Source organism: Bufo gargarizans, chromosome 7 (assembly GCF_014858855.1).
Source record: "Bufo gargarizans isolate SCDJY-AF-19 chromosome 7, ASM1485885v1, whole genome shotgun sequence".
Lineage (NCBI taxonomy): Eukaryota > Metazoa > Chordata > Amphibia > Anura > Bufonidae > Bufo > Bufo gargarizans.
Window position 1 is genome coordinate 47446919 of NC_058086.1, and position 24369 is coordinate 47471287.

At 44.5% G+C, this 24369-nt stretch overlaps 1 protein-coding gene across 2 annotated transcripts in view; it reads right to left on the reverse strand.

Moving 5' to 3' along the window:
• Positions 1-23932, reverse strand: part of FGGY (FGGY carbohydrate kinase domain containing) — a 162240-nt gene extending 138308 nt beyond the window's left edge. Inside the window, exons 1-5 of one of the 2 annotated variants that reach the window (XM_044301317.1) lie at positions 23843-23932; positions 16201-16412; positions 10681-10792; positions 5385-5536; positions 853-941 (exon numbers count right to left, since the gene is read on the reverse strand). In XM_044301317.1, the coding sequence (XP_044157252.1) occupies positions 853-941; positions 5385-5536; positions 10681-10792; positions 16201-16401 (554 nt within the window). In that variant the 5' untranslated portion in view covers positions 16402-16412; positions 23843-23932. Of the gene's footprint in view, positions 1-852; positions 942-5384; positions 5537-10680; positions 10793-16200; positions 16413-23781 lie in introns of both variants that reach the window. The other variant, XM_044301316.1, reaches the window with a different exon arrangement.
• Positions 23933-24369: the final 437 nt, after the last annotated feature.

Here is a 24369-nt window from a genome sequence, read left to right on the forward strand (position 1 = left end):
TTGTAAAAATCTAATTACAATTTCAATTTCATTGAAATTTTTTTTTTACCTCCTCCATCTTTTACAGATTATTTCTCCCTGCTGAAGGGATTGCTGTTTTTGGCCTCCAGGATAAATGAAATCTAATAGTTTAACCTGCGACGACGATGGAAAAATTACAGCGCACGGAAAGATTAACCAAAAATGAATACAACGGTGGAAATCTGCAGAAAAAAATAGGGGCGGCGAGTTTTACGTTCGGTCAAAATCCCCATAATTTGATTAAGGCAACTCCAGGGGAGGACGGAGAAGGGAGAGGTAGGAGGCTTATTACCTCCGAACATCTGCTATAATGATCCCCCCCCCACCCATCCCCCGCCTCTGGATCCCCCATACTAATCTCTTGGCTTGGGGAGAATACATTTGGTGAGAGTTTTAGGGAGATGAATAGGATGATAGATGATGATGATTATCGTGGGTCGTTTTGGATCAGAGAGAGTTCGGTTTCAAAATTTAGGACTTAAGGTTTACGGCTGTGAATTTTTGGGATTGAATTTCCTCATCAGGAAGAAAAATCTTGAAACAAAAGCCACTTTATTAAGGATATCAGCACCGCGTCCCGTCTGGGTTACGGTTCCTCTCTCCTGTGCCATGTTTTAAGGGTCGTTCAAGGCAAAATGAAAAAAATAAAAATAATTGCCTGTAAAGTTTGTGCCCCCTGACAGGGGTCTGCTGAAGCACCTTTCTCATTTTGGCATACTGGCTGGTCAGGAAAACAGAGGCTGGTGGGGTAAGTGCCCAAGTGCTAGCCGGGGCTCCTAAAAATACCCTGCCTCTGCCATTAGTGTAACAAAGCAAGCAATGCAAGCGTACCTGGTGAGGGACCCGGTTGCTTTCCAGGATAAAAAATCTGGCAGATCAAAGAAGTGTCCGGCCTTATCCCAGCATTCCTGACCTAAATTCTTGCAATAAAAAAAAAATAAATAAGAAATCAGGTCAGAGCAGTTGTCACTTACCTTCCCCCACTCCTCACTGTAATTTGTACATAATGATTCATGCAGCAGAGGGCGATGTGGAGCACAAGAGAAAGCTCCTCCCACTGTAATCTTTATTCCACCCGGAGTTATAATAGGAGGGATTCTCACAATGAAAAATATAGTAAAATCATTATATATATATATATATATATATATATATATATATATATGTTTACCATATAAGAGATAAGGTACAGTTCATGATCATACAGATTGTGGGTGAAAATGCCCTTAGTGAGCCGCCACCATTTATTTTATTTACTTTCTTATACACGCAGCAGCACTTTATAGCATTTAGCTTTTTTTTTCTTTTTTTTTATCTTAATAGCTCAAATATTTTGTGCTGAGTTATTTCTAAATATATATATTTTTTCTCTGGTACAGAGCTCCAAACTCCCTGTATAGACAAAGACTTAAATCATAAAATTTTGTCCGGCTGCAGCAATCACTAGAGGGAGCTCAGGAGATTACTGCATACAGATATATACAGCCACCACTAGGGGGAGCTCAGGAGATTACTACATACAGATATATACAGCCACCACTAGAGGGAGCTCAGGAGATTACTGCATACAGATATATACAGCCACCACTAGAGGAAGCTCAGGAGATTACTGCATACAGATATATACAGCCACCACTAGGGGGAGCTCAGGAGATTACTACATACAGATATATACAGCCATCACTAGAGGGAGCTCAGGAGATTACTGCATACAGATATATACAGCCACCACTAGGGGGAGCTCAGGAGATTACTACATACAGATATATACAGCCACCACTAGGGGGAGCTCAGGAGATTACTGCATACAGATATATACAGCCACCACTAGAGGGAGCTCAGGAGATTACTGCATACAGATATATATCTACAGCCACCACTGGAGAGTAGGAATAGGCATCTACCACTAGAGGGCACGCAGGAGACTATTGCATGAAAATATATACAGCAACCACTAGAGGGAGCTCAGGAGATTACTGCATACAGATATATACAGCCACCACTAGGGGGAGCTCAGGAGATTACTGCATACAGATATATACAGCCACCACTAGAGGGAGTGTAGGAGATTACTGCATACAGATATATACAGCCACCACTAGAGGGAGCTCAGGAGATTACTGCATACAGATATATACAGACACCACTAGGGGGAGCTCGGGAGATTACTGCATACAGATATATATCTACAGCCACCACTGGAGAGTAGGAATAGGCATCTACCACTAGAGGGCACGCAGGAGACTATTGCATGAAAATATATACAGCAACCACTAGAGGGAGCTGAGGAGATTACTGCATACAGATATATACAGTAACTACTAGAGGGAGCTCAGGAGATTACTGCATACAGATATATACAGCCACCACTAGAGGGGGGGGGGGTGAGCTTACTGTATACTGTTTATGCTTTAAACACAATAACAGCACAGTATGCACTAAGCTACTGTACTCCCCCTAGTGGTGGCTGCAGGAAGTCAGTATTTTATCATGTAACTATCTCTATGCAGAGGATTTGGAGGTCTGTATCAGAAAAATGGAGCACTAACTACTATAACGCTATATTATAAGGTAACACAGTAACACTTTAAGTAACACAGACAGATATAGAGGAGTCATGTGACCAGTATTTGGATTCATGCAGCTGGGGAATCAGCAATTAGCAGAGGTTCATTAATCTGTTCTGTATCATCATCATTAATTTGCTGCAGAGGAAGGCCTGGCAGCTGTCATGTCCTCTCGGAGATGATGGAGTGAGTGTCCGGCAGTCATGTCATGCACAGGAGTGTGAGATAATTGGACATTATCAGCCTGTGCTTCTTTGTCTCCATATGTTGCTGCAGGAGCCGGGATACGTTCCCTCACTTCACGGGGGCGAGGATGATAATGGACTTTACAGAGTCCCATAGATAATCGGCCGCAGCCGAGGTATTCATTCCTGGGTCTCTGTGTTCCCCTGCCAGGCTGCGCTATCAGCTGTGGGGGAGCTAGAGCGCAGCAGATGAGGTTTAACTTCAGCTTTTCAAAAAGCAGATTTTATTTCGCCACAAAACGTATTGTATGTCTCCCAAAAATGGATCTGAATTACAAGATCATAAAAGTGAAATATTTCTCAGGTGTCAGTTCTAGGAGGTCACGTGCCCCATAGTAAGTGTATGCATTGCTGCTGCTATATGGACCATTAAGAGGATTAAGCCCAAGCTGTGGTTGGTCCCAGCCCAATTCGAATTATGATCCTTCCTTCCCTATCCATGAGCAATTCTCTCTATTTATTATAATGTATTATAATGTTCTCTCTTACACATGATGAGGGTGGACTGGCCCCTGGCCCTTATAACTGAATATTAGAAAATAATGAACGAAAACAGCACCACACCTCTTCGTGGACGCTAGGCTCAGCTCAAGTGACGTGAAATGGACAGGTTGAAATACCACACACAACCTGTGCACAGGTGTGGCGTTGTTTCTGGAAGACACTACCCTTTAGGTAGCTGGAAGACACTATTCAGCAACTTTAAGAGATGACCCCCAAGTCAACACAAAGGGTTCCTATTTGGAAGTCTTGCCTTCATTTTTTTGTATGGCCCCAGATTTCCGTACAGTAAGGTCAAAAAGGCTAAAAACATTGAGATTTATAACCCAAAACAAAGTGAAAAGGAAACAGATTATATGCAATGTTATACACAGTAAATATGATACAGTGTATCAATGTCAAGTCCTTGTCAGTATCAGGGTTCATAGAACATGCCTTAAAAAGTTCATATCAGTAACGGAGCAGTGGCCCCTGTACAATAAGGGCCCCGGAATCTCCCCTACACACTATTTTATATAGCATTTTTCCGTAATAATATTTCTTAAAGATTACAAAATATATATGATGAAGCTCATGACCAGGGTTCACACTATAGCAGAGTCTATCTCAACTTCCCAACATAGCACTTCCAAGTCCCCCAAGGACCTTCCCTTTTCATCTGAGGTGTAGGAATGGGCCTCAGAAGTCATGACCAGGTCTAATATTGGAGTAGAGTTTTTACTATTGTCAGATTTGTAAAAAGCAAACGCCTATAAATCACCATGGGTCGTCCACGCTGCTGGAAGTCATTCCCACGTGGACAACCTGTAGCCAAAAATGTGTCCAAGGGAAAGTTGTTGCGCAAAGAAACTGCAAATATACATAAGAAGGATATTCATAGGCGGCAGCACATAATCTGAGTCCTATTCACGACGCGTTTCGAGCCATAAATCTTCACTGCTCTCAGGCAGAAGGCTGCGAGGAGCTGATTTATTCCGCCTCAGTAATGGAGAGAGCAAATGGACTTAAACAATTGATATCCACCTTTCAAGAAAATGTCCCTTCTCCAAGCAATGTTAATTATATCCCATTAACGTGAGACTGTCAAGTGAGTCTTGAGGTTGTTATTCCTCTCGACCCTTCCCCCGTCTGCGCCTTATTGCCGCGCATTTCACTGTGTTTATAAGGAGGTAATGTTCTCTGCTAGAAGCCAATGCTACTTATTTCACATTTGGCATTCATTATGGTGACAGTTGAGGAGATCAAACGTAAAAGGATGAGCCAAAAACAGAGAAATACAAGAAAAGTCCGGATGGAAAAAAAGTTTCGGTTAACTGAATGAGACCCACAACAATGGAATATACGAAGTACAGCACAGGAAAAAAGATGTGGGTCAAAAAATAATCTTCTGCTTTGATGGTAAATTTAATAATAGGTTTTGAGTACATTTCCTCGGGGGACTAGACTCTTTTAACTGGCCTGAGTGGGGTTACAACTTCTTGGACAACAATTTGCAGAATGACAAGGTCATAGTCACTTCCATGTTTTTCCAGGCACAGGGTCAGGTATGAAAGCTCAAGTTTACCAATAAGACATCAATACATATTTTTAGAAAACCCCTTCAATGTTTCTTAGCCTAGATCAGTTCCTCAGGGGTGGAGCAATGAGAATGCTCCTCCCTCTCCATAAACACACCTCTGAAGACTTGCTAATAGAAACTAGAAATCAGTGCAAGTCTGCTACCTATAATATAGTCTTCTTGCAAGAAATTAATGTTCCCCATCTTACACTTAGCCCAAATCTAGTCAAGGGTGTCCCCTTTCCACAAACAATCCTTAGTAAATATAAGTTGTGGTCATCCTCATCTGTCAGATTGTTACAAATTCATCCCATCTCCATCTCAGATTTTTCTGGGAAAATTAAGTGACAAGCAATATGTTCATCATGACAATTTCTGCAGAGGTTATGACCCAGCTTTCTTGGAATCAACTTTCCCAGAAACAGATATGCTCTTCAGGATTAGTGTTGCGGGAGCTCTGCTTTAGGAAACAAGCTGCACTAAGAAACTTACTTCCTTCAGCCAGAGGAGCTTGGGTGGTTGCATCTCAACAGACATTATGCCGCCAACGTAGCGCAGTACGCCATGCTTGGTTCTATTAATCCGCTCTACTTGACTTCCTGCCCGGTGATCCATCCACATTATCACATTCCTGTGGTGGGCACCTTAGGAAATAAGAAGTTTGAGTTGGTGAAGCCAAAAAAAAGAACGATGTAGTAAACTAATGAATAGAATACCAAACGTACAGTGAAGACTGACACTTGCACAAGCAAAGAGTTAAGAGGCAGACTATAGAAAAGGAGAATATGACTTACAATGTACAGATCTGTGTGCATTGAATCATTTTTGGATAGTAGGATGACGCAACCCCATTAGTTACAGGGACCGTCCCTTTGGTGTTCTTGTCCCTGTGTCATGCTATGGCGCCTGTTGAGTGACCGATTCCTCCTTCTGCCATGCACTACATAGAAGTGTGTGGGGAGTGAAAGGACAGCATTTTTCTTGTTGGGTCAATTCTAACTCATATATTGTGTTATGTCCTATGAATATAACAACAATATTACTTGTTGGAATGCCTCCTTAAAGGGTGCCTTAGAAATCACTGGAGTTGCCTCACCCACCTGAGGTGACGGCAGTAAATGCAGGTGAGAGTGAGCAAGTTATGCCCAGGCAACTGCACGCCACTCTACAGAATTTTAAAGGCTATGCCCATGTTTGCAATTTAACTTTATCTGAAAAGAATGAAACAATGTTGCAAATACCGGTAGTTTTCATTTAATATCTGCTACTGTTTTGCCTACAGCTGCTGTGCAGACCTAGGCATCTCCGTGGTAACAGACAACAAACAAATCCCAGTGTAGTCAGCCCTGCAGTCATATTCCCTTCCATCTGCAGAGGTTTACCACATTACCAGCTGTAGGGAACAGACTGGGGAAAATTTGACTGCAGCCTCCGACTACACAGGGTTTGTTTGTTGTCTGTTACCATAGCGATGCATAGATCTGTATAGCAGCTGTAGACGGTAGAATTGCTTTTTTTAATCTTTTTTTTTTTTTAAGCATTACAGCAATAAAAAATGGTTGAGCTAGCCTTTAAACGTCAGTTGTCCTGGGGTGAACTGTGAGTGTAAAGTCATTGTGAATGCAGAGAAATTCCAGCAGATGGAGCAGAATGGAATCAAAGACGTGCATGCTACACCTGAGAGATGCTAACCGCACCCCATGTTCAGTATTATAACCCCCATGTGTCAGCGCATCGTGATCCTGCAAATACAGATTTGCTGGCAGCTGGAGGCCCCTGGTAGTCCCAGTGACCCCCACTCGCTGCACAGTAGTGACGAGACGTCCATTTATCACTGTGATGGATGGAGATGTTCAATGTATTTAGATAGACCTGATGTAACACCTCATTCTTCAAGATGTTTCAGCACCTCTGTGCATATCAAAATAAGTGCACCCGGTACAAAATGCAGACAGTCTCGACAGGGGCCAGAGGCTGGGGGTAGGATATCATCTTACCACTAACAATAATGACTAATAATTGCACCCACAGAAACCTGACAAGTACATATCTCCAAGTCATACGATATTACCGCTTATTAGAAGACTCCAGCAAGAAAGGGATATTCTGGATATGAGTAAATACAGATTAACCAGGGTACAAGGATGCATTGCCTTCACATGCTGCAGTCAAAATGCATTCCCTGCAGTGATTACCACAAAGATGCAGCATTTTGCTGTAATTTCTTGGAGATTGTGGCAAAAGCTGCAATATTTAAGGCAACATGTGAATGCAACTTAAAGAGGACCTATCACCTTTCCTGATATGTCAATTTTAGCACCTCCTTGCATTCTCTATGTAACAACATTTCTGGAGAATACTTTCTTATGACTATCTTGTGTCATTCCTCTATTATTCCTGCAAGAAGTTTATGAATAATGGTCCATCTTGGTGTTACTTGTAGGGGATGTAATTTGTGCTGTCAGTGTGCAAGGACACAAAGCCCCCTGGTAACACCCAGATGGACCTTTATTCATAAACTTCTTGCAGGAATAATACAGGAATAATTAATGCTAGGAATAACAGAGCAATAGCACAGCATAGAGCCGTAAGAACAGATGCTTAGAAAGTCGTCACTAAGACACGTCAGGAGAGTAGAAGGACACCCTTCATTAACCAGGTCTGAAACTTTAAATTAGGAGTATTTTTGGCGCAAATTGCGGTACAAAAGTTATTTTGTCAATGGTCTAAAAGTAAGACGATAAAGAAGCTGTCTAAAGCGGCGCTGGATGTGCTGAAGTTATGTAGAGGTCGGCGCCTCTTCATAACGTCAATGGATCCACCACCAGCAATAGGGTTTATTTTAGACGCCGGTCTTAATGACCCACTTTGTGTTTCAATTTCTCACTGTTTTCAACATCTCTGCTTGCTGTAAGAAAATGAGAACATTCTTGTTTACATCCATGCTGAAAACCTGCACAGATCTAAAACCGCCACATCTAAGGGTTTGTAACAGTCGTATCAAGTCTAGATGATCAGCAGCACAAATAACTCTCCTGTCCTTAAGGCCTCTTTCACACTACAGTATGTTGAATTCAGTGTTTTTGGCCTCATGCACACGACCGTTGTGTGCACCCGTGGCCGTTGTGCCGTTAGACGTGTTTTTCTGCGGCTCCATTGACTTTCAATGGGTCCGTTGAAAACTCGGCTTGTGCACCGTTTTTACACCGCGCCCGTGACCCGTGTTTCTAGGCCGTGAAAAAAATATAACCTGTCCTATTTTTTTCACGGCTAACGGATCGCGGCCCCATTCAAGTCAATGGGGCCGTAAAAGAACACGGATGCACACAAGATTGGCATCCATGTCCGTGATCCGTGGCCGTAGGTTGCTTTCATACAGACGGATCCGAAGATCCGTCTGCATAAAAGCTTTTTCTGATCTAAGTTTTCACTTCGTGAAAACTCATTTCCGACAGTATATTCTAACACAGAAGCGTTCCCATGGTGATGGGGACGCTTCTAGTTAGAATACACTGCAAACTTTGTACAAGACTGCCCCCTGCTGCCTGGCACCACCCGATCTCTTACAGGGGGTTATGATAGCACAATTAACCCCTTCAGGTGCGGCACCTAAAGGGGTTAATTGTACTATCATATTCCCCTGTAAGAGATCAGGGCTGCCAGGCAGCAGGGGGCAGACCCCCCCCTCCCCAGTTTGAATATCGTTGGTGGCACAGTGTGCGCCCACCATCGCACCCCCCTCCCTCCCTCTATTGTAATAAATCGTTGGTGGCACAGTGTGCGCCCACCATCGCCCCCCCCCCTTCCTCCCTCTATAGTTAAAAATCGTTGGTGGCACAGTGTGCGCCCACCATCGGCCCCCCTCTCTCTATAGTAGTAACAACCATTGGTGGCAGTGTGCGGCCTCCCATTCCCCCCCCCCCATCATTGGTGGCAGCGGAGTTCCGATCGGAGTCCCAGTTTAATCGCTGGGGCTCCGATCGGTAACCATGGCAACCAGGAAGCTACTGCAGCCCTGGTTGCCATGGTTACTTAGCAATAGTACAACAGTAGAAGATTCATACTTACCTGCTTGCTGCTGCGATGTATGTGACCGGCCGGGAGCTCCTCCTACTGGTAAGTGACAGTTCTTTAGCAATGCGCCGCACAGACCTTTCACTTACCAGTAGGTGGAGCTCCCGGCCGGTCACAGACATCGCAGCAGCAAGCAGGTAAGTATGAATCTTCTACAATTGTACTATTGCTAAGTAACCATAGCAACCAGGGATGCAGTAGCTTCCTGGTTGCCATGGTTACCGATCGGAGCCCCAGCGATTAAACTGGGTCGTGTGCATGAGGCCTTTCGGTCCGTTTTTCACGGATCCGTTGTTCCGTTTTTTGCTTCCGTTGTGGTTCCGTTTCCGTTCCGTTGTTCCGTTCCGTTTTTCCGTATGGCATATACAGTATACAGTAATTACATAGAAAAAATTGGGCTGGGCATAACATTTTCAATTGATGGTTCCGCAAAAAACGGAACGGATACGGAAGACATACGGATGCATTTCCGTATGTGTTCCGTTTTTTTTGCGGACCCATTGACTTGAATGGAGCCACGGACTGTGATTTGCGGCCAAATATAGGACATGTTCTATCTTTTCAACGGAACGGAAAAACGGAAATACGGAAACGGAATGCATACGGAACACATTCCGTTTTTTTTGCGGAACCATTGAAATGAATGGTTCCGTATACGGACCGTATACGGAACGCAAAAAACGGACCGCAAAACGGAAAAAAAAAAACGGTAGTGTGAAAGAGGCCTTAGGCTGTATTCACACGTCCGCAATGTGTTTTGCGGATACACGGAGACACGGATCCGCAAAACACGGAAAGTGGCAATGTGCTTTCCGCATTTTGCGGACCGCACATTGCCGACATAATAGAATATGCCTGTTCTTGTCCGCAATTGCAGACAAGAATAGGACATGTTCTTTTTTTTTGCGGAAACGGAAGCACGGATGCGGAAGTGCGGATCCGCAAATGTGGATGCGGACAGCACATTCCGTCCCCATAGAGAATGAATGGGTCCGCACCCTTTCCGCAAAATTGCGGAAAGGATGCGGACCCATTTTGCGGAAGTGTGAATGGAGCCTAAGTCTGTTACAATGTATCATTCCGAATTCCATAGAGGATTGCCTAGACTGGATACAAGTGTAGCAAACCCTCAGCTTGAACTGTACCCCTGCACCCCTTATAGCTAAAGCCGGGGGTATGTTTCTATAGCTGCTATTGGTTTTACTATTATTTAAGACAGAAGACCAAATAAGGGTCCATTCACACGGCTATATATGTATTTTGCGGATCCGCAGAACACGGACACCAGCAATGTGCTTTCTGCATTTTGCAGACCGCACATCGCCGTCACTCTGATAGAAAATGCCTTTTCTTGTCCGCAATTGCAGACAAGAATAGGACATGTTCTATTTTTTTGCGGAGCGGAAGTGTGCGGATCCGCAAATGCGGATGCGGACAGCACATTCCGGCCGCATTGAAAATGAATGGGTCTAAACCCGTTCCGCAAAATTGCGGACCCATTTAGCAGACGTGTGAATGGACCCTAAAACCGAGCTGCAATACCAGACACAGCCATCAACAGGAGTGGCGCTATTTCCATGTTAATGTCTAAGCCACAAAAATTCCACCTAATGTTGGATTTGAGTTAGTGTCGGGATTGTTTCAGAAGTACATATGGGGGATGTCCGGACCATGTGGCGGTCTAAAGGAATTGTATTGCATTATTACATTGTACCTTCTGCATTTACTGCTAGAGGCTGGAGCTGTTTATCCAGGACCACAAGAGAGCAGGTGGCATCAAAGCCAAGGCCACGGATCCGACCGCCTCCTGCTGACTGGGCGACTTTCTGGAAAACAAAAAACCATGACTAATATACAATGCATGCACAAGAACATGGCCTCGGTTACTACATCCTAGCGTCAGGATGTCCACGGGATCCGCTGCACCTGTGATATACTCCATGTCCTGTGTGTCCCAGGCTGAAATCTAAAGAGGACGAGAAGTTAGCTGCTTCTTCCACAATATGACAATTGACTTCTCGACATATTTTCAACCTTGTTAAAAATCTAATAGTAAATGGCTACCATGTAGCCTGCAGGTCTCAGGGGCTGAGCATGCTGAGAGTTGTAGTTCTGCTACAGCTAGAGACAACAGCATTACGGCTACGGTCTAGGGCAGGGGTACTCAGTATAAACTCAGCTGTCCGGAGAACTGCCTTCACAGGTGCTGGAGGGAAGGGCATCTATGATGGCCGGTCTGCATTTAGGAGAGGAGATACCACGGGGACTAAAGCGGGCCAGAAAGTTGTGTGCTGGAGCTTGAAAGTGAAGAAGACCGAAGAACGGTTAGTGCACATATCATTTTTTGCTGTCTGGTCTGTGATGTAAATTAATTGAAAGGGTCTGGTCTGAGGTCTGTTCAATTTTAGGAGTCTAGCTTGGGGTCTGTGTAATTAACTGTATGAGTCTGAATAAGATTAGGCGTCTAGTTTGGGGTCTGAATGAGTTTTGAGGCCTGGCTTGGCATCTGAATTTATTTCAGGGGTCTGGTCTGGGATTGACTGAGTTTACGGTTCTTATTTGGCATAGGAATTAATTTCAGGGGGTCTTGTTTGTGGTGTGAGTTTAAGGGTCTAACCTGGGGTCTGAATGAGTTTAGAGGGCTGGGATCTGATTAATCTTTGAGGTCTAGTCTGGGGTTTGAATATGTTTAGGGGCCTAATCTGGTGTCTCAAGGAGTTTATAGGTCTGGTCTTGGGTCTCAATGAGCTTAGAGGTCTGCTCTGGAGTCTGAATGAATCTGGGGTCTGAATGGGTTTAGAGGTCTGGTCTGGGGTCTGAATGATTTGAATGCTCTGATCTGGAGTCTAAATGAGTTTTGAGGTCTGATCTGAAGGGTGATTGAGTTTAGAGCTCTGATCTGGGGTCTGAATGAGTTTATAGGTCTGGTCTGGGGTCTGAATGAGTTTATAGGTCTGGGGTATGAATAAGTTTAGAGATCTGATTTGGGGTCTCAATGAGTTTAGAGGTCTGGTCTGGTCTGGGGTTTGAAGGAGCTTAGAGGTCTGGTCTGGAGTCTGAATGAGTTTAGAGGTCTGATCTGAGGGACGATTGATTTAAGAGGCCTGGTCTGGGGTCTGAATGATTTTAATGCTCTGGTCTGGAGTCTGAATGAGTTTAGAGGTCTGATCTGGGGTATGAATGAGCTTAGAGGTCTGGTCTTGGGTCTAAATGAGCTTAGAGGTCTGATCTGGGGTCTGAACGATTTCAGAGCTCTGATATGGAGTCTGAATGAGTTTAGAGGTCTGCTCTGGGGTCTGAATGGTTGTAGAGGTCTGCTCTGGAGTCTGAATGGTTTTAGAGGTCAGATCTGGGGTCTGAATGGTTTTAGAGGTCTGATCTGGGGTCTGAATGAGTTTATAGGTCTGGTTTGAACTCTGAATCAGCTTAGAGGTCTGAACTGGAGTCTGAGTGAGTTTAGAGGTCTGGTCTGGAGTCTGAATGAGTTTAGGGGTCTATCTGGGGTCTGAATTACTTTAGAGGTCTGGGGTGTGATAACAATTGCTGTTCATATCAGAATGCCACCTGAAAACAGACCCAGGTAAGTGGACTGAGCCTAGCTGCATATCTATAGTTTAGGGTGAAGGCTCTGGTCTGTCTAACGCATTCCTGATGGACAAAGGTGGCCATACGCCTTCGATATATATTAGGACATATACTTTGTCTATCTATCTACATATATGTTGGGACATAGAGATGCATGGGGCGCCTGTGTCTCCAGCCCTGCCCAGTTCGTGCACCTATAATGCAGATTTGGCCCAGTGCCCCGTATACATGTTTTATCCAGGGCTCTTGGCACATCTAATTAATCATTGATCAGTGATCGATCCAGCGAGCAGAGAGCTGACCCGTCTACTGCCGACACCATGAATAATTCAACAGCTGGATTTCCTTAAAGGGACAGAGACCTATATTGTTAGTATTCCTAGCCAAAAAGGGTTAATTGTAATCCTAGCAGCAAACAGCATAATTCCCTATAATATAACTGTGACTAGAGATTATTTAATATTTTTATGAATACCTGGTTTGTCATTCACCGACATTCTGATCCATCAGCAAATTGCATACTAAGGACTGGATTCATATAAACCAGCCATAGGTGACCTCTGACAATAGCTACAGACCCCCTAGTGGCTAAGATAATCACTGCACACAGAATACAACAAGAGACCCCAAAACTGTAGACCAGGCATGCTTAACCTGCGGCCCTCCAGCTGTTGTGAAACTACAACTCCCAAAATGCCCTGCTGTAGGCTGATAGCTGTAGGCTGTTCGGGCATGCTGGGAGTTGTAGTTTTGCAACAGCTGGAGGGCCGCAGGTAGACCAAAGTGATTAAAAGGCTTGGCCAGGAAAAGCATGACTGCTCTCTTCCAAAAACAGCGCCACACCTATCCAAAGGATCTTTCTGGTATCGCAGCTCAGCCTTATATACCAGAAATATGAAAAAGAGCAGCCATGTTTTTTTAATTGTGAATGTGACGTTGCACATGATGCAATTATTTATATTTTTTTCACTATCCTATCTGGGAAGAACTTCTTACAAGGTTCATCCTGTCTTCTTGATTCATGAATAGAATGATAGAACAGCAGTGAAGACTGACACTTAACTAGAAATAGCAGTAAAAAAAAGGGAGGAGGAGAGTACAGTCTCCTACACGCAGCATTCAGTCCCAAAAAAGTCAGAAAAAACACAATTTTTTTTGTTTACATACATGCAATTATTTGGTGGTAGTTTTTGAGTTTTCTTTCTTACTTTTTTGTGCCATGTCTTTTTGCATGACATCTTTTTAAACAAGAAAGTATCTGCCCCCGTCTGATGTCACTGTCTCTGTGTAAAATGCCATAAAAATCACATATTAAGATGTTTATGGCAAAAATGCCATAGTCAGACTCATGGACCCAAAAATTGCAATGCAAGTGTCGCTATGTGCAGAGCTGAACTCCTGCGACCATCACCGAGCAAGGAAAACATTTCTCTCATGAACGAGGTCATTCTGAGCGTCTACTAGAAAACAATTACCCTAATGAGGCCAATTATCATATTAAGTCCCATCAGTGACAGGTCCTCCATATTATCCCAGGCCTCCATTGTAAGTTCAAAGCGATCCTCCCCCCAGTTTCTCAGGGGAAGTTAGACATTAATGGGGTCAGAGGGGAGAAGAGGTCAAACCGTAAGGCAGATACAGAGAACCTGACAGGACCCTTTAAGCCAAAAAATTCTAAAATGCCAGAATTAAGGCCAATTACAGGGTGTATTTGTGGCCAACAAAAAGTCAGTGTGGACCCTATTATAGATGCCCCTATTCAAAGCCTTATTTCCAGGGGTGTAGCTCCAGGAGTTGCAGATGGAGCTGATGCCTATGGAGCCCAAAGGGGCAGCTGTTATTTTTATCCAGATTCCTGCCTTTAGTTTCCAGGACAAGAAGCAGCTGGCGGGGACCGTTGTCGGCCATATTTACTATCTTGGAGCTGCCGTTTCTGTCACTCGGTCACCTGTAAGCTCCTTCCCTTTCTCTATCAGCTCTCTGTCAGTTAAAGTGAGTGAGCCTTCCTCCCATCAACTTTTTATATTGAACATATTTTTACAAATTTTGGGGGGAGGTTTTACATTTTTTGCATTGCATTCGATTTTTTTATAATCCTGAAATCCTACAGTTTTTATACTGAGCCTTAAAATTGGCTAATACTTCCTGGTCTGCAGAGGTGACTGCTCAGCAGTCGTCTCATTATCATCACAAACAGGGTTACAGTGACAGATAAAACCTATATATAAAATATACGCAGTAGAGGATCCACCACAAATTACTTTCTCCTCATTCCTGCACAATCTCCCAAAAAAGTCAATTTCCAGAATACAGGTTCTTATGGTCCTTGGTCACAGCTCCTCTTCCCTGTATAATGACCTCTGCACAGGACACAGAGCATGCCCACAACACTCTCCCATAGAAGTCAATGAATCATCTCTACAATACAGGTACCTATGGTCCTTGGTCACAGCTCACCTTCTCCCCTTCCCTGTATAATGACCTCTGCACACGTCACAGAGCATGCCCACAACACTCTAGAATAGAAGTCAATGAGTAATTTCCAGAATACGGTACCTATGGTCTTTGGTCACAGCTCCCATTCTCCCCTTCCCTGTATAATGAACTCTGCACAGGGCACCGAGCATGCCCACAACACTCTCCCATAGAAGTCAATGAATCATCTCTACAATCCAGGTTGCAATGGTCACAGCTCACCTCCTCTCCTTCCCTGCACAGTGATCTCTGCACAGGTCACAGAGCATGCCCACAACACTATGCCACAGAAGTCAACGAGTTATCTTTAGGCTACTGTCACATGTGTGGCACCAATTTCGGCAGGCTGTTCCAGCAGAGAAAAGCCTGCCAGAGTTTTCCAGATTTGGCACTGCCAGATGCAACCGGAATGCCCACTTGCCCCCTTAACTACAATAGGGTCTGGCAGAGATCCGGCAAAAAATGCAGAAAATTGGCTGGACAGAAACTGCTGCGGTTTGTGTCCAGCCGATTCCCGGCATTCTCTATCAGGACTGGTGGCCGGATCATCCTGCCACAGATGGGAAAGTAGCGGTTCCTATGGTCCATTTGGCTGCTGTATCCTCTGAATAGCGCTCAAGCAAGATGGCAGTCCCCATAATCATGTACAGAAAATAGAAATAGAATACAAAAAAAAACTACAATGAGAACATAAAATTAGATAAGGAAAAAGTATTTGTGTACGGTAACTATCTGGTTTTACATAGTAGAATATATATAAGCGACACATTCCCTTGTTAGGAGGGATTTTTGAAAAACATGAAATACTAGGAAGTTCATTGCTGGGGTTGGCGAGGGAGGAAGTAGCTAGATTCCCTCCTACTTATATTTCTACACCCTGACACATGACTTTAAAAAGAAAACCCCAAATTTCTGTATCTATGGGTTCATACAGCAAATTTAGAATTTTTGCAAAATTGCAGAATCACCAAATTTCCTTGTGACCATTAGAAAGAGCCTGGACCAATAATATGGCTGGAAGGAGGTCAGCGACCTCGTTTCCCGTGGAGAAATTTACTGGTGACCAGTAATCAATGTTTTTTCTACCAATAACGAACGGGTCATTTTTGCAAAAACATTACAATATTTTCTTTGTATTTTTGTTGCTTTTACAGCAGGATGGTGCCCAGGATACCTTGGTAACAGCGCAGCACGCTCTCCAGATGTCATCGGACGACTGCTCGTAGTGGTCAGGCCGAGGTTCCCATATAGTCAGAGCTTCTTCTGCCTGGTCAATCACCCTCCCAGACTGGTCCACCAAAGCCGCACGCACGCTCGCCGTTCCAACATCCACTCCAATGTAGTACGACGGCGCGTTCGTTTCTTCCTTCTGCATTTTGAATCTGGCTAAAAATGGGGCAGAGTGGGAAAAAATCTGGAGTTATTTGGAAACAATCGACTCAATACAATGTGACTACTCTAGAAAAGAAGATGGCGGCTGATGCAAGAAGGACATGGCTCTGTAAGCAAACATATGTGTATTTCTTTAAGAGTAAGCTAGACTTTTTTTTAAGTTATTCACAAAAATGTTTTTTATGGTGGAATGTAAAACAATTAACATTTTATAGAATATCATTTTTTCCCACTTTAAATCCTAAAGGCAATGAACCATGAATCTATACTGTGTGTCCTTGTAGTCAGTTCTCCTCCTGGGAATGTGATGGCCTCTTCTATGGTGTTACACAACTTGACCCATTTTCCATTCAGGATCCGTAGTACCTCTCATGGGGTGGCTTCTTCTGTCACCTGGTCACGCAGAGGCTCCTCCCCATCCCTCTGTCAGCTCTTCCTGGCAGTCCCATGCCTCTCTGCCTCTCTGCCTGTGTGATATATGATCTGGTATCTGTCGCCAGAAATAGGCACCCAAGATGACCGATGTGTATGGATTTGATAAAAAGTATCTTTGTGGATGATTTATAGTTACTGGGAATTTTTATGTTTCCTTTTATTGAAAATGCATGAGCTTCGCCAAGGTTATTGTGACCTCAAGTGCGGAACGGTGACATTGCAACTTTCCTGCAATCCTGAGTTGAGCTGATGTCTTGGTTTCCATTCATTTCTATTGGAGGATGACTGCGGTATAGCTTGCTTTCAATGTCAAAGTTGCAGTCAGGTGCAGCTTCAGAGCGTCCCAATGTCACTGCTTCTTGGCTTCAGTTGTGCTCCTCAATGTATCTCTGTGGCTGCAATAGTCACCTATGGGTGTACGAATCAAAAGCCCCCAACCTGTGATATATGGGGGGCTGTTACATACACAGAAGACAGAGGGTCCCAGAGCCAAAATCAAAATGGGCCCTGTAATTTGGAACTGGGTCCTACTCCTTAGGACAGAAGGGCTAATTGTATGAACCTTGGGCTGCGATGGTTAAAATCCCTATAGCATGCAAATTAGCTCTCCTCCAGAAGGAAGACAACGGTCTCTCTAGTGCCACCTATAGGTAGTGGAAGTCATTGTCTGACCCACTGAACAATCTTGGAAGCTATGACACCCAGCTAGTACTAATGCTACCTATAGGTAGATCCCAAAGGCATCTCAGATCGTGTTGAGCGAACTTGTGTTTTAAGTTCTGCGTCCAAAGTTTGGCAGAACATATCGAAGAATCCCATTATGGATTCTAAATTCCGTTATGGTCCGTGGTAGCGGAATCCATAATGGGATTCTCCGATATGTTCTGCGTCCAAAGTTCAGGTTATCGAAGAATCCCATTATGGATTCCAAATTCCGTTATGGTCCGTGGTAGCGGAATCCATAATGGGATTCTTCGATAACCCGAACTTTGGACGCAGAACTTAAAACACAAGTTCGCTCAACACGATCTGAGATGCCTTTGGGATCTACCTATAGGTGGCATTAGTACTAGCTGGGTGTCATAGCTTCCAAGATTGTTCAGTGGGTCAGACAATGACTTCCACTACCTATAGGTGGCACTAGAGAGTCAGATTTCTTCCTTCTAGCGGAGAGCTGATTTACATACTTTACTGTAAAGACTCCTTACACCAGCTGGATCTCCTTAAGGAGAGCCACTATCACCATATAGCAAGAGACAGCATCAACCAGGGCAGGGGCTCCTCACCCCAAGGGCCCCGCAGTCTGCTACATCTATGGTATAGGGGTCAGATCAGGCAAGTGAATTATGGACGACTAATATAGTAATCTCCAGTAAGATTGTGCGGGAATTCTTCCAGACATTTCTTAATCCTCCAGATATATTAGAATATTATTGGTCAGACATATTAAATGTGTACGCGCAGCATTAGGGCGAGCAGTGGGGGATGGGGGGCTCTTAACTGCATCCATCACCTCGCCCCAGAGCATGCTTTTGAGAATTGGCGCTGGTAGGACATCTGCTTCTTCCTCAGATACTGGGCAATGAAAGCAATTTATAAAGTAAAATCAATTTGGAAATGTTCTCGTCTAGGGTTTGATTGAAAGCCAGAGGAGAGCAGGCCAGTCGCCGACTCCAAAACAAGCCTCGCTGACCTCCATTTAGAGAGGCTCTCTGTATAATGAATCTTAATTAAGATTGGGCTGTCAGCCTTCCCGGGGCTGCAACTTTGTAAAATGTAACATTGAAATAAACTACAAGGGAATATTAATCATGTCTCCCTTCCAGTCTTCATGCAAGTTAAGTGCATTCTGGGCTGCAGAGGTTGTTTAAAGGACAATGGCGGCGGAACGAGAGCTGGTCTGCATGCAAAGTGCGGCCTGACACATGGAGAGCGGTCCGTGCGGATCACTGCACTATCGGAAGGGTTGGCTCAGCTCCTCCGTCTGTCCTTACCCTCGGCCACCTCTCTGGGGCGGGGCGCAGTAGATTATCTGCAGGTGACACCGAGTGACTACTTCCAATTATGTCAGCAGTGGAAATGGGAAATTATTATCTGTTATTTCTCTTCTTCTGGGACAATCGATGAGATGAGATCAGTCAAGTGAGGTCAAGTCGCTGTGCTGGTTACTGAAATGTCGGAGCCGCCGCCATGAGCTCGTAAATTCTGTAAAGTGAGGAAGGAAGGGAGGGAAGAAGGAAGGAGGGAGCAAGGAAGGAATAAAGGAGGAAAGGAAGGAAATGATGGATGGAAGGAAATGAAGGGACAAAGGAAGGAAGTGAGGCAAGCAAGAGAGGGAGGAAGGAAAGAAAGAAGGAAATGAGTGGAGGAATGAAGGACATTAAATGTGGAAGGAAGAAAATGAAGTGACGAAGAAAAGAAATGAAGGTAGGGAGGAAGGAAGGAAGGAAATGAAGAAAGGAAAGGAAGGACGGAAATGAAGAAAGGAAGGAAAGGGATGGAAGAGAGAGAGAGGAAGGAAGGAAGGAAGGAAGGAAGAGAGAGGGGAAGGAAGAAAGGAAAGGGGTGGAAGAGAGAGGGGAAGGAAGGAAGGAAAGGGATGGAAGAGAGAGGGGAAGGAAGAAAGAAAGGGAAGGAGGAAGGAAGGAAGGAAGAAAAAGAAAGAAAGAAAGAAAGAAAGAGAAAGAAAAAAAAAAGGAGAAGGGAAGAAAGGAATGAAAGAAGACAAGGAAGTGAAGAAAGGAAGGGATGGATGGATGGATGGATGGAGGAAGGAAGGCCATGAAGAAGGAAGGAAAGAATGAAGGAAATAAGAGGAAGAGTTAAGGAAATTAAAAGTGGAAGGAAGAAAGTGAAGTGAGGAAGAAAGGAAATGAAGGTAGGAAGGAAGAACAAAAGGAAAAGAGAAATGAAGGAAGAGAGGAAGGAAGGGTAGAATGATAGGAGGACAATGGGGGACAGTAAATGCTCGCTAAGTTCAGGTCAGTCAGTTTCCTGCAGCCTCTCGGCCTATATTATCTTTTTGTCGACTTTTCCATGAACAGATAACTAGACGGTCACTTGCAGCCCTTCATTTATACCCATCGTGTCTTGTTCAGGTTTAGCAGCTGTCACCAGACAGAACATCACTAGGACTCCGATTCTTCTTGGCGCCGTCCATTCTCATGTGCAGGACACCACAGGAGCCTCAGCAGCCGCATGGCCCTACCGTCAGGAGCCACAGAATAAGTAATGAGCGCTTTACTGCTCCAGAACCGGCACGTTCTGCACAGGCTTCTGGGACATTATACATGAAGAAGTCTGTAATAACGCTGTCAGGTGATGAAGAATCCGTACATGGCCAGAATACAATACATGACAGTATCTGCAGCTTACCAGCGGGTCTGTCAGCACCACCATTGTGAATGCAGCTCTGGATGTGACTGGAAGACACGCTCTAAGGGTCCTGCTGCAGTGCATTGTGGGAGATGTAGTGCTTATACCAGAGGTTGTGGTCGCAAGGAGGCCTAGAGGTCCAGATCACACCTCGTAGCACCAAAGTCTTGAGAACAGACATTTCCTGCCTCTCAGGTACAAAGAAACCCTTGAAAGAGTCGATCAGGGTAATGAAAACTAAATATTGACGGCGCCATTTTAAGAAGCGGCCTCAGTCAATATTAGATATGCACATGTCTAAGCAGGCAGCCCTCCAGCCGACGGCAAATACACAAAGCGGGCGAGACCTGCGCACAGTGCAGTATTGAGGAGGACCACGGGCACACAATCCCGGCCTCTTGAAATAAACGTATGCAACCTGTTGCTGGCAGGGCATGTTGGTACTTGTAGTCTCACAATGGCTATTGAGCCTTAGAGCTCATGCCCATTACCATTGCCTCTCCGTGGCCGTGAGGGTCCGTAATTCCGGAGATACTGTGCGGAACGGAACTGAACCACGGAACGGAAGCACTACGGAGTTCTTCCGTGGGGTTCTATTCCGTGCATGCACTACTTTTTTGTGGTGAGGACCGTGGGATACGGATCGCGGACCCATTCAAGTGAATGGGTCTACGATCCGCATGCGGTTGCCCCACGGTTGTGCCTGTGCATTGCGGACAGCAATTCGCAGTCCACAGCACGGGCACTGTGCGCATACGCTCGTGGGCATGAGACCTTAGGATAATTAAAGGAGCATAAAACATGAAAACATGGCAGCCATGATATTCAGGACTGTAGAAGAGCGGGTACATAACCCACGCAGCAGATTCAGTGATTACTGATAACATTTTAGGATGTCCCTTCTAAGGCGACTTTCACATCTGCGTTTTCAATTCCGCTATTGAGATCCGTCATAGGGTCTCAACAGCGGAAGAAAACACTTCCGTTTTGTCCCCATTCATTGTCAATGGGGACAAAACTGAACTGAATGAAACGGGCTGCACCAAAATTCATTCCGTTCCATTTGGTTGCGTTACCATCGTGGAAGCAGCGTTTTTCTGTCTGCAATGTGGTGCGACACAATAGAAAACGGATCCATCTCCCATTGACTTTCAGTGGTGTTCATGACGGATCTGTCAAGGCTATAGAAGACATAATACAAGTGTTTTTGCAGATCTATGACGGATCCGCGAAGAACACTAGTGTGAAAGTAGACATTTTTGTATCCGTTTTTATAAAAAGCTGGGTGCCTATCACTATAGCAGCTCCTACTGATGGCTGTATGTCTGTACCATAGTGAGTGCAGCTCTCGAGTATAAGGGCTCATGTACACAAAAGTATTTTCTTTCTGTGTCCTTTTTTTTTTTTTTTTTTTTGCAGAACCATTCATTTCAATGGGTTCGTGTGCATTCCGTTTCCGTATGTTTCACTACTGGTTTTGGTTCACAATAAGGACGGGTTCGCATTGGAGTATAATACAGGATGTAACTCAGAATCAATACAGGATAAGTAATCTATGTACACAGTGACTCCACCAGCAGAATAGTGAGTGCAGCTCTGAAGTATAATACAGGATGTAACTCAGGATCAGTACAGGATAAGTAATGTATGTACACAGTGACTTCACCAGCAGAATAGTGAGTGCAGCTCTGGAGTATAATACAGGATGTAACTCAGGATCAGTACAGGATAAGTAATGTATGTACACACTGACTCTACCAGCAGAATAGTGAGTGCAGCTCTGGAGTATAATACAGGATGTAACTCAGGATCAGTACAGGATAAGTAATGTATGTACACAGTGACTCCACCAGCAGAAAAGGGAGTGCAGCTCTGGAGTGTAATACAGGATGTAACTCAGGATCAGTACAGGATAAGTAATGTAATGTATGTACACAGTGACTGCACAAGCAGAATAGTGAGTGCAGAGTGCAGCTCTGAAGTATAATACAGGATGTAACTCAGGATCAGTAATGTAGGTACACAGTGACTGCACCAGCAGAATAGTGAGTGCTGCTCTGGAGTATAATACAGGATGTAACTCAGGATCAGTACAGGATAAGTAATGTATGTACACAGTGACTGCACCAGCAGAATAGTGAGTGCAGCTCTGGAGTATAATACAGGATGTAACTCAGGATCAGTACAGGATAAGTAATGTAATGCATGTACACAGTGACTGCACCAGCAGAATAGTGAGTGCAGCTCTGGAGTATAATACAGGGTGTAACTCAGGATCAGTACAGGATAAGTAATGTAATGCATGTACACAGTGACTGCACCAGCAGAATAGTGAGTGCAGCTCTGGAGTATAATACAGGATGTTACTCAGGATCAGTACAGGATAAGTAATGTAATGTATGTACACAGTGACTGCACCAGCAGAATAGTGAGTGCAGCTCTGGAGTATAATACAGGATGTAACTCAGGATCAGTACAGGATAAGTAATGTATGTACACAGTGACTGCACCAGCAGAATAGTGAGTGCAGCTCTGGAGTATAATACAGGATGTAACTCAGGATCAGTACAGGATAAGTAATGTATGTACACAGTGACTGCACCAGCAGAATAGTGAGTGCAGCTTTGGAGTATAATTCAGGATGTAACTCAGGACAGGATAAGTAATGTATGAATGTGTTTTTGTTATAGGCAGGTTTTATACATTTATAAGTATTGTGCTGTATTGGGAAGTAGTCGCTGATTGCAATGGAAACTCATGTTCCTAGTAATGTGGTTGTGTGTCGCTTGCAGTAGTAGCTCATAGTCATCATCTTTACCTACTTAGCTACTCCTTGTATGTGGTTAAACTTATCCAGGATGATTTTTGATCATATTTGATTATAATGTATAATAAAAATTGCATAGGCAACAATTCCTTATTATGCTGCTGAGAGGCATAGCTACAGTATAGGGCAGGGGAAGGCAACCTCAGACACTCCAGCTGTCCTAGCTTGCATACTTGCTCTGCTCTTCTAAGAACTCCCATAGAAGTAAATGCAGCATGCTGGGATTTGTAGTTTCAGCTGCAGTGCTGATCCCTGCTCTAGGGCAGGCATGGCCAACCTGAGGCTCTCCAGCTGTTGCAAAACTACAACTCCCAGCATGCTCAGACTGCCTACAGCTATCAGCCTGCAGCAGGGCATGCTGAGAGTTGTAGTTTTGCAACAGCTGGAGAGCCTCAGGTTGGCCATGCCTGCCCTAGAGCAGGGATCAGCACTGCAGCTGAAACTACAAATCCCAGCATTCTGCATTCACTTCTATGGGAGTTCTTAGAAGAGCAGAGCAAGTATGCATGCTGGGAGTTGTAGTTTCACAACAGCTGGAGAGCCGCAGGTTGGCCATGCCTGCTCTAGGGGTTGCAGAGGTATCAGTCACACTGGGCTCTAGGCAGACGTTCGGCTGCGGTATCTGGAGCCTGCACTGGACTGATGCATTGTGGGGAATTCACATCCACAACTTCATTACAGAAAGGGCTATTTGCCTGTAAAGAGCCTTTGAGATCATTGGTATACCTGAGGGAACTGCTTGTCAGGTAGGTATCAGCTGCCCTGTGGGGGTAGGTGGAGCACTTACTTGCACTGGGGGTGCTTTCAGCAGATTGATACAATGTTTCACTCTCAGCTTCCTCTGAAAACCTGCAGTTTCTTTTTCTTTTTGTCAGATTGTTGGTGATTGGTCCTTTGTACAGAACCTGTGATTGGCCGGATCTCCCTGGACTTAGCCCCTGGGGCTCAGGCTGCGGTTACAATGTAACCTCTGATTCTTTGGCAGTGTTGGACTGTACAGCGCTCAGCTCTGCTACATTTAAGGACCGAGCTGTGTTCACGTCAACATGTCCCTTGTAGACATTTTCCAGGAGTTATAGCAACTTCTTAAAGGAACATTTTATTGGTTCAGTCTTTGAGAACTCTGGGAGACACCTCATACAGGCCCTCAGTGATCACTACTACCAAATAATATGTATTATAAGAGAATGACCCCCAGCCAACAGTGGGGAGGCAATAGCTATAAGGCGGGGGTCACCAACCTGCTGCAATCCAGCTGTCGTGAAACCACAACTCCTAGCATGCAGTCTTGCTCAGCGCCACTCCTGTCCTCAG